Source organism: Gastrolobium bilobum, unplaced genomic scaffold (assembly GCF_033153095.1).
Source record: "Gastrolobium bilobum isolate Gb01-03AN ecotype WA unplaced genomic scaffold, APGP_CSIRO_Gbil_v1 utg11974, whole genome shotgun sequence".
Lineage (NCBI taxonomy): Eukaryota > Viridiplantae > Streptophyta > Magnoliopsida > Fabales > Fabaceae > Gastrolobium > Gastrolobium bilobum.
The window spans coordinates 231,478-243,532 of NW_026897182.1; the positions used below are offsets into that span (position 1 = coordinate 231,478).

The 12,055-nt window shown below is 32.9% G+C and overlaps 2 protein-coding genes across 2 annotated transcripts; both read left to right on the forward strand.

The window, feature by feature from the left end:
* The first annotated feature begins 439 nt into the window (after positions 1-439).
* LOC133304720 (probable arabinosyltransferase ARAD1) lies at positions 440-2,929 on the forward strand. The gene is made up of 4 exons (XM_061504769.1): positions 440-1,084; positions 1,368-1,664; positions 1,758-1,853; positions 2,502-2,929. Exons 1-4 carry the CDS (start codon positions 614-616, stop codon positions 2,922-2,924), a joined length of 1,287 nt encoding a protein of 428 aa, XP_061360753.1. The 5' UTR covers positions 440-613; the 3' UTR covers positions 2,925-2,929.
* A 753-nt stretch (positions 2,930-3,682) lies between these two features.
* LOC133304721 (flavonoid 3',5'-methyltransferase-like) lies at positions 3,683-11,745 on the forward strand. The gene is made up of 6 exons (XM_061504770.1): positions 3,683-3,789; positions 8,684-8,748; positions 8,986-9,074; positions 9,222-9,369; positions 9,599-9,727; positions 11,311-11,745. Exons 1-6 carry the CDS (start codon positions 3,783-3,785, stop codon positions 11,599-11,601), a joined length of 729 nt encoding a protein of 242 aa, XP_061360754.1. The 5' UTR covers positions 3,683-3,782; the 3' UTR covers positions 11,602-11,745.
* Positions 11,746-12,055: the final 310 nt, after the last annotated feature.

A 12,055-nucleotide genomic window follows, 5' to 3' on the forward strand; every position in this document is an offset into this window, starting at 1 on the left:
GTAAAAAGTCATCATTAATTAATAAGAGTCATCCAATATATATATATATATATATATATATATATAAAAGATATTATTATTACCAAATAATGTTACTATCATATCTTAATGGTCAAATTTTGTCAATTAACGATTATTATTTATTGTGATTCAATAATTAATTATTAAATTTAATTTGTAAAAATAATAATATGGAGTAACATTAATATTACTACCATATTATTTAATTAAATGATTTCATTTTTTTTCATGTTACATGAAATAAATTATCTCATGCAACACAATAAGATCTACTAAAAAAAGAGAGAAAACAAAAAAATAGATCTCATCCACATCCACATTTGTATGCGTTGAAACATTAAAAAAATTAAACGCTCCATTAAAATACTTGAAACGACGTAAGCTCACTCGTGAAGAAATGCATCTTCGTGCACTCCACCTTTGCCTCGGCGACGCTTCAGAGGTAGATTTAGATACACGGTGAATGCTATTTGCTGATGAGAATGAAAATGAGCACAAGAAAGCAACTCCTATCAGAAGCAGCAGTAGCAGAAGAAGAAAAACGTAACATCAGGGTGATTATAATTCCCGAAATTTTTTAAAAAAGGAAATCATGTATGGAAAAGTGGTTCTTTCATTCATTTTCGTGCTCTTGCTCGTCCTTTCTTACTCAATTTTCATAGGCACTCTCGACATTCGATCTTATTTCTTCCCTCTCTTAAAATCACCCACGCCCGCTCCATGCGGACCCGACCCGCCTCTCCGGGTCTACATGTACGATCTCCCACGCCGCTTCAACGTAGGCATGATTAATCGCCGTAGCACGGAGGAAGCTCCTGTCACAGTCCTGGACTGGCCGCCGTGGCCGGGTAACTCGGGGCTGAAGAAGCAGCACAGCGTGGAGTACTGGATGATGGGCTCGCTCCTCCACGGTGGCGACGACGGTGAGCGCAGAGAAGCGATTAGGGTTTCGGATCCGGAACTCGCTGACGCGTTCTTCGTGCCATTTTTCTCTTCGCTGAGTTTCAACACGCACGGCCACACTATGACGGATCCGGCCAATGAGATTGATCGCCAATTGCAGGTGCGTCATCGATTCATGGCTATGTTTCACCGTTCCTAATTGTTGGAGGCATAAACTAATTATTTATGGTTTGTTTCTTTTGGAAATTGATTGATGAATCATTTAATTGAAATGCCATTAGTTTTACTGCTACACTTATTTTACTTATGTTTGCAATTATCCTTTGCTTATGATTTGTTATAATCATTTTATGTTTTTTCAAATGTTTTATAAGATGATAAATGTCATTTTTGATGTATATGTTACATGGTTAATGTTAAGCGGGTCTTGTTTCTGGTGTCAGGTTGATGTAATAGAATTCTTAAGGAAATCCAAATACTGGCAGAGGTCTAGAGGTAGAGACCATGTATTTCCTATGACACACCCCAATGCCTTTAGGTTCCTGCGAAATCAACTGAATGAATCTATTCAGGTTGTTGTGGATTTTGGCCGCTACCCCAAAGGCATGTCTAATTTGAACAAAGATGTGGTGTCCCCGTATGTGCATGTTGTGGATTCTTTTACTGATGATGAGGCTCAAGATGCGTACAGCTCTCGCTCCACGCTGCTTTTCTTCCGTGGGAGGACTTTCAGGAAGGATGTATGTCTGGTTGAGAGTTATTTGAAAGAATAATAATCCGTATTTATTAAAATTCCATGAAAATTGATTATGTGGGGTCTGCGATGTTTGCAGGAAGGCATTATCCGAGCTAAACTAGCTAAGATATTGGATGGTTATGATGATGTTCACTATGAGCGAAGTGTTGCTTCAGAAGAAAACATAAAAGCGGTATGCAGAGTAGTTATGTAATTGATCTTTACTCGTGCTGTTTTTTTGCTTACCTTTAGTTGGATGGTTGACCATTTCTTAAAGTTAAAAGATTGATTTTACAATTATTTTTCTTCTTCATCATTGTCAGTCAAAGGCGAGGATCCCTTTAAAAAAGGAAAAGATATTTTGGATAACTTACACAATAGGGACTGATCAATTGTGTATTGCTCTTCTCTACGTAATGCTTTCCCCATACATTCCAACTCTGAGAATTTGAATGTTGAGATGCAAGATGCTTTTGTGGACAACATGAATTACTTGTATAGAGGGGAATTTTTTTTATTTTCACGTGTTAGATACAGAATACAATCACTAATGTGAAAAAAAATCTCTTATTGGTGAAAGACTACTAGTTTAAGATTTTTTTTTCCTCTCTCGAAAACATTCGTATGATACCCTGAATCAAAAATCCTCTATTTTGAGGGTGCAGAGTCCTTGAAACTTCCTTTTCAATATAATCAAGTTAAGTTACTATCTTTACTGGGGGAGAGGAAATATAGTCAATTGATTTTATTTTATTTTTTCTTTCCTTTTGTTCCCCCTTTTCTTATCATGCTAAGATCATTAACTATAGTATTCCTTTATCCACTGCTTCTGTTGCAACAGTCATCTAAGGGGATGCGTTCCTCAAAGTTTTGTTTGCATCCAGCAGGAGACACACCATCATCCTGTCGTCTTTTTGATGCCATTGTCAGTCACTGTGTTCCTGTCATTGTGAGTGATCAAATTGAACTCCCATTTGAGGATGAGATTGACTACTCCCAGTTCTCAGTGTTCTTCTCTTTCAAAGAAGCTTTACAGCCTGGCTACATGATCAATCAGCTTCGTAAATTTCCAAAGGAGAAATGGACTGAAATGTGGAGGGAGCTTAAAAACATCTCACATCATTATGAATTCCAGTACCCTCCGAAAAGAGAAGATGCTGTTAATATGCTGTGGAGACAGGTCAAGCACAAGCTTCCAGGGGTCAGACTTTCGGTTCATAGAAGCCGGAGGTTAAAAATTCCAGATTGGTGGCAGAAGAGATGATTTTTGAAGCTTTCGATGTTGATCTTGTACATTCACTTTCTTCAGTTACAGTGACAATCCCTGAAAGGGAAGAATATCATTGACATGTCCTCTTATCTCAGCATTTTAAAATAGTGATTTTTGTAGAAGTTTTTATCAGTTGATTTGTTTTGGTCTCTGATTTGGGTGACAGTTACGTTACATCTCACTTGGGAGCATTATCTTTATGAACATTCCCTGTGCCAATGGCAATTCAGTGATATTCTGTCACTTCCTAATGTGAAATTGTTGTTTCTCTTTGTCATTTTTGTTTGATATGGACTTTCTAGTTGTGCAAATGAAGATATGGTCTCAGGATGGGGGAAAGATATGGGAGAAAGGGATTTCAATTTTCACTTTGTCGTTCTCCAGTTCACCCAATTTAATCTCTATATCTCCATTCATGATATAGAATTGAAGTTAATCATAAAATTCATTTGAATTCATTTACTTTTATGTATTTTGAATGTATGATTTGGTTGTCAAATATTCGAAGGAGTTGAATTTACATTTTTTATCCAGTTTCCCTGTGATGGCGGTTGTTTGCAATTCCCGTTGGTGCAATATAAATAAGGTAAAGACATCATCCTCATATTTTTGGAACTTCTGCAAATATGATTTTCATGTAGGATGGAACTTTTACATTCTAGATTCTTGATTTTGAGTATTGCTCTTGTATAAATGCTTGACAAATATGTAACTAACCTTATTACTTCTGTTTTACAGTTGACTCTGTGATTGGCAAGGGATTCAATTTGGGAGTTGAATGCGTGGAGCTTTTTAAGTTTCTTTGTTACACGAGAGAGCAGTTGGTAATAACTACCCGCAAATAATTAAATTATGCCAGGTTTGTGTGTTATAGTTCTCTACCTTCCAAAATCTCTTCCCTTGGAATCTTAAGTAGTTCATGTGAAATGTGGTGAATGAATGTACTTTACGAGTGGGGCAATCCTGATTTGTGATCATTTTCAAAATATAAAACAGTGGTATCCCTGCAACATTAAATAATAACTTAAGTATATCGACAATTTGGTTTTTGATAACTCTGATATTGTGAACAAATTTATTAGTGGGGCATTCAGTTAGTCAAGGCACTTACATTTACAAGGAGTGGGGAAGCTTAGAAGGGAAATGCTCACACTTAGGACCAAATTGCTGGACATGGTTGAAGAAATAGAAGAGGAACAAAGAAATTTAGTCAATATAATTGGAGAAACTCAAGAAGTTGTCCCTGGTCTTGATGGATTTGATGCTTTCATTTTCTAACTATTATGTATTGATTAGTGGAAGTGAAAACATATATCAATTAATGGAGGAAAAAGGCTTCGACTGAAAGAAAAAAAGATGACCAATGATGATTCATATTCATACAAATGATCAAATAAGCTGTAATAATATTAGGGAATAACTTCTTTAAATTAAGCCATCATATGATTGAAGTTGAGAAGGATGTTACCGATGGAAGAGGAAATATTTTTCCTGAACTAATGAAGTTAGAAGGACCAACTAAAAGAAAAAAGAATCTTCAAACTAGAAAAAATCCTGTTGAGTGTTGACTACCCACCGAAAAGAAAAAAAATGTTATTTCCAAAAAAAAAAAAAAAAAAAAAATGTGTCTTTTTTTTTTTTTTTTTTAAACCAGAAAGTTAATGCTAGAATAGGATGTAATTTTTTTATGATTTTTTTTTTAGTTCTCATGCAAATGTGTCCAATGCCACATCAAATTCTCTTTATTTAATGAAAGAATTTTTTTTAGTGACCCCCGTATACTAATAATGGTTTTATTATTTATTTTATTAAAGCTAATTTTCTTATGGATAAAGAAGAGTTTTTAAAAAGATTTTCATGTTTATTTTTGCATATTAGTTGGTTAACTATTTTTTTTTTCAAGCCCAAATACTTTTTTTTTTGGTAAACAAGCCCAAATACTTTATTAATACATGTAATGCAGAAGATCGAAATTTCTTATTTTTTAATAAATAAGACAAAATTACCTTTATCCTCGTCCATAAGATTAAGAAACAGTTCCATGAGCCTAACCAACAAATAAGTCACAATTTGAAAATCCAGAGCTTGTTTGGATTCTCTTATTTTTAAGTTAGAAACTATTTATAAGCTAAAGTTAAAAAAAAGAAGCTAAAAACTGTTTGAAAATTACATAAGAATTTTAGTTTAAAAATTAGTTAAAAGCACACATTTCAAGAAAATTATTTCTCTCTCTATTTTTATCACTCTTCATTTTCAAAAAAAGCACACAATTCAAAAAAACAGAAAAGAGCTTAAAAAAAAGCTCCTCCTAGGAGTTTTTAATTTTCAGTTTTTTTCTTCATTATAAAAAAAAGAGTTTTTCGTTATAAGAGCTTTTTTCAAAATCCGTTTGGCCTAGTTTATGCTTATAAGTAGCTTATAGCTTAAAAATAAGAGGATCCAAACAGGCACTAGTTACAATTTGTGTGTCATAATCAACACCTGTAAGCCTCACATTAACATTACTAAAATCTCTTTTAGCCTTGTGGTGTTCCAAATTCAGGAACAGCACCAAAATAAGAGGATGAGGTAAGTATTAGTGCAGTGCGTGCTTAAAGCTTACAAACGTGCAGAAACCTAAACTATTTCCTGAGCTGCAAAACAAAACTGTGATTCTAACTACACGAGAGAGCGTTAGTAATAACCACACGCAAATAAATAAATTATGTCAGGTTTGTGTGTTGTACTACTCTCTACATTCCAAAATCTGATATCTCTTCTGCTTATTTTCAATCTCCAAATTTAGAGAAGAATGGTTTGCTTAGCTTTCTTGTTGTGTGCCAGTAAAAAAAGGTTATATTTCCAAAACTTAATTCAAAATTCATAGACATTCACCAAATCCCATTGCTCCTGCCATTAATATGGCCATTAGTACCTCGAGCTCTGCTCCTACATTGCTCGTAAACTTTGGAGCCTCTTATCACTTCAATAATGAGGTAAACGATTTGCCCATTAAGTCAACTATACACACTCTAATTGACTCTTGGTAGCAAAGAATAAGGTGGTATTTGGTTGGGAGCTTTTCAGTGAATATCTATGTTTCTCAAGTATGGCTTTTAGAAACACCATGTTTATTTCAACGTATTTTCACCAAAAATTCAGATATCCAATTTGTATGGATTTATGAGAAACATAGATATCCGCACTGTTTAGAAACCCAATTTGAAGGTGGGATTTTTCGGAAAACCAGTTATCTGGCTTTTAATGCATTGTTGATTTCATAAAGTTACCTAATTTTCCCAGTAAAGTTTTTTCCCACCAAACAACTTTTTTTTACATTTTTCTACCTATCTCACTTTATCTATCTTTCCAATCATTTCTCTATCTATTACATTTCCCTACTATTCCAAAAAAATTTCCTCTACCAAAAGCCCCCTAAGGGTTTTCCTATTGCACATAGGTTCCTTCAGCATTCCCACCTTCTTTCAAGTATTATATGTGTTCCCTCTGTTACTAATAACTTGCTTTCTGTTTCTCGATTTTGTCAAACTAATCAGTGATGTTTCTATTGAATATTTTCCATTTACGGAGAAGGCTTTGAATAATGATATCTTTCTATTTATTCTTATCAGCCCAAGCGTATGGTTTGACTGGATTCTAACTCACATTGGGCCTTGTCAAGGTAGGGTATTGGCCATCAATCCCCCAAAACTTGCTTTCCGCAAAGTATCATATCGGGGAATTGAATCCATGACCTCTGCTTTGATCATAAATGTTGTATTGAGCACTTATCATTGGTTCAAAAACTATAGCATGGCATAACCTTTTCTACTTACCCTTATAAATCCAAACGTCATGTTTCGATTCGAGACCCACATCGAGTCTTGTCAAAGTAGGATGTTGGCTTCACCAATAAATATGTCATTGCAATCTACCCGTGTTTACTCCCAATAATGGTTATGTTGATTATCTATCCAATAACAGTCATAAGTTAATTCGCACCCTTTCCATTCCATTATACTCTTAAATATGCTTCTTTACCACACACCTTTTGAAGTTATGCTGTAATGGTTGTTGCATACCTTATTAATTTACTTCAACTCCTGTTTTAAAAATGAAAAGTCTATATTAGAATCCTCTTCAAGTCAGTTCCCAATTATGTCAAACTCAAAACCTTTAGTGCTACTTATGTCCACCTTGGATTGCACTTGATAAAAGACCTAACATTGCAACTCGATGGATTTTGTTGTGAATATTATGCCGGTGACCAAGATAACTGCAAATCCACCACGTGTTACATTGTATACTTTGGCAGTGATGCAATCTCATGGACGAATAAATTTAGTGTATCAGATGTTTCGATACATCTGTCCATTCATTTTATAACACGTGGACAAAAAAATGACGTCATCTAAAAAAAGCAGATGGCATGATTTTTTTTGTCCATGTGTCACAAAATGATTGGGCAGATGCACTAAAGATTTATTCCTCATGGGTATGTCGAAAGCACAAAATTGTTACTCATTCATCAACTAAAGTGGAATATCGAACCGTACAAGAGCTGAGCTTATATGGGATAAAACGACGTATCTAGGAACTGGGCATAACATCAACCGGGCCACATACCTTCTACTTCAACAACATTGGCGTGATGTATCCTTCGTGCCAATGCCGTTTTTCACTCCCGCATGATGCATTTTGCTAGTGACTACCATTTTGTATGTGATTTAGTGGCTACATAGGACCTATAAGTTTTTCCTATCCTTTTAAGCCCACCAACTTGCATATTTGTTGATGAAGGTTCTGTTTGGCCCACAACACTCATTCCTTATGTTCAAGATTGATATCTTCTCATCCTTTACTATCTTAGGGGACGCTTTGGAATATTAATCAAGTTTAATTTTGAATTCGTAATCGAGAATGATTATTTACGTAAGTCTAAAAACTCTTTCATCTTTTATCAGCGTTGATTTTATTTACAACTATTGCTTCTCATCTCTAATAAACATGTGCTTTCCTACTTCAGCGGTTTTGATAAACTGTTGAGCTTGTTGTAAAGTAAAAGTATAGATACTTTGTGCGCATTTACTTTGAATTTAACATAACAATGTAGTTTTGAGGTTATTTTTATAAAATCACCCAAAATATTCAGTAATATTTAATAATTAACCAAACATTGAATCAGTAAACTTGAGTTAATATTTTAGTTTATCAAATAATTTTTTGATCATATTTTCAAAAAAATTATTTTCACATCATATTTTTGATAAATGTGATTCCCAAGAAAAAAAAAATTATTCTCAATCAAATGCCCCTGAATTCAACTTCCCATTCCCCATGTTCCCAATTAAAGAATTGTTATTATGTTTCAATGTCCAAATAATATATAATCATAATAATACTTTGGGGCGAAGGAAATTAATAATTCAACTTTGACCGTGATTAAAAAACCACCGGAGTTGATCTGCAGTGCAGTTAATAAAATATTAATCACGAGATATTGAAATTTTTAACCTAGACTCATAACTAGAGAATATCGACGCAATCTACGTCGTAAGTGGTGACGTCAACTCATTGGAAAGAAGATTAGACAATACTTCCTTTTGATGACCGTCATTGAAAAACATTCACGTGGTCAGAAAAATGTATTCCAACCGTGACAGTTGGAAGGGTTGTTTCTACCCTACCCGAATCTCAACTTTGGTTTACACTTCTATATAAAGCTAGTGAACTGAGAATAAGAACTCAGTCACTCATCTACAGCTACTCTACAGTCTGCAGTTTGCACTGTACTTCAACCATGAATAAGAACATCCTCCAAAGTCCCGCACTTCTTAAGGTAATTTATATTAAGCCAATTAATTCATCTATGTATATACTACATATTCCATTCCATATATGTAATGCAATCTTTAATTTGATATGGGAGAATGTAGGAGGCTGTTTCAAATTTCACATCTAAATATATAATAACTTCAAATCTATTAATAAATCTAAATGTTCTTTCACCCATTGGCCGTGTCTTTACTAAAGTATACAAAATAGAAATAATAACTTTTGCGCACATATTGAACAGTATATCCTTGAAACGAGTGGCTATCCAAAAGAACACGAGCAATTGAAGCTAATCCGAGAGAACACCTTTAAGAAGTACGAGAGAACACAGTAAGTTAATTGGATCTTACATTTTTTTTTCCTCCTTCTTTTTCTGTTTCCTTCTTTTTGAATATTCTAATGAAGAACATAATGATAGGATAGTAATTTGTGCTGAAGTATATTTTTCATAAAAGGGATGATATATATGTTTGGCAGGGATCATATGATGAATGTGCCAGTGGATGAAGCCCAGTTCATATCTATTCTTCTAAAAATCATGAACGCGAAGAAAACACTAGAAATTGGAGTCTTCACTGGTTATTCTCTTCTTGCTACAGCTCTTGCTCTGCCTCCTGATGGAAAGGTTGTATCTCATTCAATCTTAGCATCCCTCGTTAAACCATTTCTTTATGTGATTATGTAGGCCACAACTAGCAGCACAAATCAACTATTCGATATATATATATTTTTTTTATATGATATCATTTAATCATTTGACGTTCTGCCACTAAAAGAGTTTAGTTCTTCATCTTAAGAATATGATAAACATTCATATGCTAATAAAACAAAAAAGATTTTGTCGTGCGTTCCAGGTAACAGCAATTGATGTGGATAGAGAAGCATACGAGCTTGGATTGCCCTTCATTCAGAAGGCAGGAGTGGAGCACAAAATTGACTTTATCCTTGGGGATGGATTATCAGCCCTCAATGATCTTATTGATGTAAGTTTTTTTTTTTTTTTTTTTTAAATAACTTTTGATATATTTTCCCTGCCTTTGCAAATATGAGTAAATATTACAAAAAATTAAAATAATAAGAGTATATATAGTTCCTCATAAAAAATTATAACCAAACCCCGAATGTTCTTCTTTTAGTTAATAAATTGTAAATTATATTATACACCTCAATTTTGGATTCACTAAACAAAATTACTGTCACAGTATTCGTCACTGATACTTGTGTTGTGGACTGACAATTTTTAAAATAAATTGATAAAAAGAAGAATAATATAAAGAAGGGGAATGTATGTTATACAATCACCTCTTACTCTTGGACAGAAAAACTTATGCTCCTGCCTCACCATTTTCTCGGTAGTTCCTTTTTCATAAATATTTTTTTTTTCATTTTTATCTCTTATTTTTTTGTTTTTTTCCTTTCAATTCCTTTTTTTTTTTGGAGGGGGCCACCATACTTCTGCCCTACCACAAACTCTCTCCTCTTGGACGTGATATTAATTTTTTCATCATTAGATAAAGATCAAATCAACGGTTACAAAATACCATCACGTGAGAGCCGTTGATTTAATTTTAATCTAATAATAACTAGAGTGATTATAAGAGAAAAGAGGCTATGTTTTAACTAAACTCGAATCTGCCTTTGTAGTTTTGTCATCAGTTGAAGTGCTGAACTCTTTCGCTGAATGATATATACTTTTTATGAGTTTAATTTGATTTAAATTTTTTTATATTACTTAATAAGGTGTGTCAAAATATTATTTGTTTTATTATTTGGTATTATTCAAAGTTTCGAATGGTATAATTATAGTTAAAGCTTTTTAATGATACGTGATTTTTAACAAATCAAAATTAAACTCAACCACTATTGATTTTAAACTCGCTTTACCTTTTCTTTTTGTAAGTAAGGAAATGAGAGAACTTACTAGATGATTAATTGTTCTTTGATTTAGTAATGACTTTTGTAATATAATTATTAGCATGTTTCTTTGGACATTTAAAAGCTTTCGAATAATCATAGTTTGAGCAAATTTTTTAAAAGTAATTAAAATTCTAATGTAAACTATCAAATTCGTTCGTTACTAATTCATTCTTAAGGGTTCAATTTTTTTTATTTTTTTTTATTGAGGCATTTATTCATAACAAAGTTCATGGTCGTCCTTACTCTTTTTCTAATAAAAATAATATAAATTAAATTCTAAATTGTAAATTCACTATAAATTGAATTTAAGAGGTTACTGGATGTTTACTTGAGAAATTGAATATTTAAAATAATTTAATCATAAATTTTTTGGTTGGCGTTTGGTGTTTTGACTTATTATTTCCAAATTTCCAATACCTAAAGGCTAAAAGGAGACCCATCACTAACTGTTATGGTAAGAATTTATGGTAAGAGATTCAAATTTTAATTAATTAATTACAATTATGGATTTTCTTGATAGTATTTCTATTCGAAGTCATTGTTGTAGTTTATTTAACATCCTTTTTATATAATATACCTTGTTGTCCTTGAATTGCAATTAGAGATCTAGTCTAGTGAAAAACAAAAATAAAAAAGCCAAAAAATGCAGGGCAAACAAGAAGAATCATTTGATTATATATTTGTGGACGCTGACAAGGAAGAATACATGAAGTATCACGATCTGCTGTTAAAATTGGTGAAGAAGGGTGGGATAATTGCATACGACAACACCTTATGGTATGGTTCAGTGGTCATGTCTGAGGACGATGACATAGATGATATCATAAGGAAGAAACGAAAGCCTTTGCTTGAATTCAATGCTTTTATAGCCAACGATTCTCGCATCGAATCAGCTCTTCTTTCTGTTGGGGATGGCGTAACCCTTTGTAGGTGTGTCTAACCTCTTCAGAGGGAAGAATGATAAATAGTATTATAATCAATAAGGACAATTAAAAAGATAAAAATTATAATAAATAAATTTATAGTTTGTTGTCTCTGATATAAGAAAGAAAAATATATACTAATAAAGCATCACTTTCAATGTAATATATTATGAGGTGATATGTATGTACGTGGGTGTATGTCTTGTATTGTTATGTTATAATAAAGGGTTTTGTATCTATAATTTAACATGACCACAACAACTTTCCTACACACATAACATTTTGTGGGACCCATAATTTTTGAAACCAAAAAAAAAAAAAAAACTCTGGCACGCAAAACGAATCTCTATAACATAACACAATCATTTTTCCTACAACATAACTCTTATTAAACCCTATAATAAAAGGATGTTTTTAATTTAGTATTGTTGTTACTTTTATATCCTTTTCACAGTGTTTTGTTTTTAAGCC

Excerpts from the sequence above, each read along its gene's own strand:
- LOC133304721 (XM_061504770.1), top strand. Across the intron at positions 8,749-8,985 it reads AAAGTCCCGCACTTCTTAAG|TATATCCTTGAAACGAGTGG; the intron begins GTAATTTATATT and ends CATATTGAACAG. Across the intron at positions 9,075-9,221 it reads AAGAAGTACGAGAGAACACA|GGATCATATGATGAATGTGC; the intron begins GTAAGTTAATTG and ends TATGTTTGGCAG.
- LOC133304720 (XM_061504769.1), top strand. The coding sequence starts at position 614 with ATGTATGGAAAAGTGGTTCTTTCATTCATTTTCGTGCTCTTGCTCGTC. Across the intron at positions 1,085-1,367 it reads AGATTGATCGCCAATTGCAG|GTTGATGTAATAGAATTCTT; the intron begins GTGCGTCATCGA and ends TTCTGGTGTCAG. Across the intron at positions 1,854-2,501 it reads CAGAAGAAAACATAAAAGCG|TCATCTAAGGGGATGCGTTC; the intron begins GTATGCAGAGTA and ends CTGTTGCAACAG.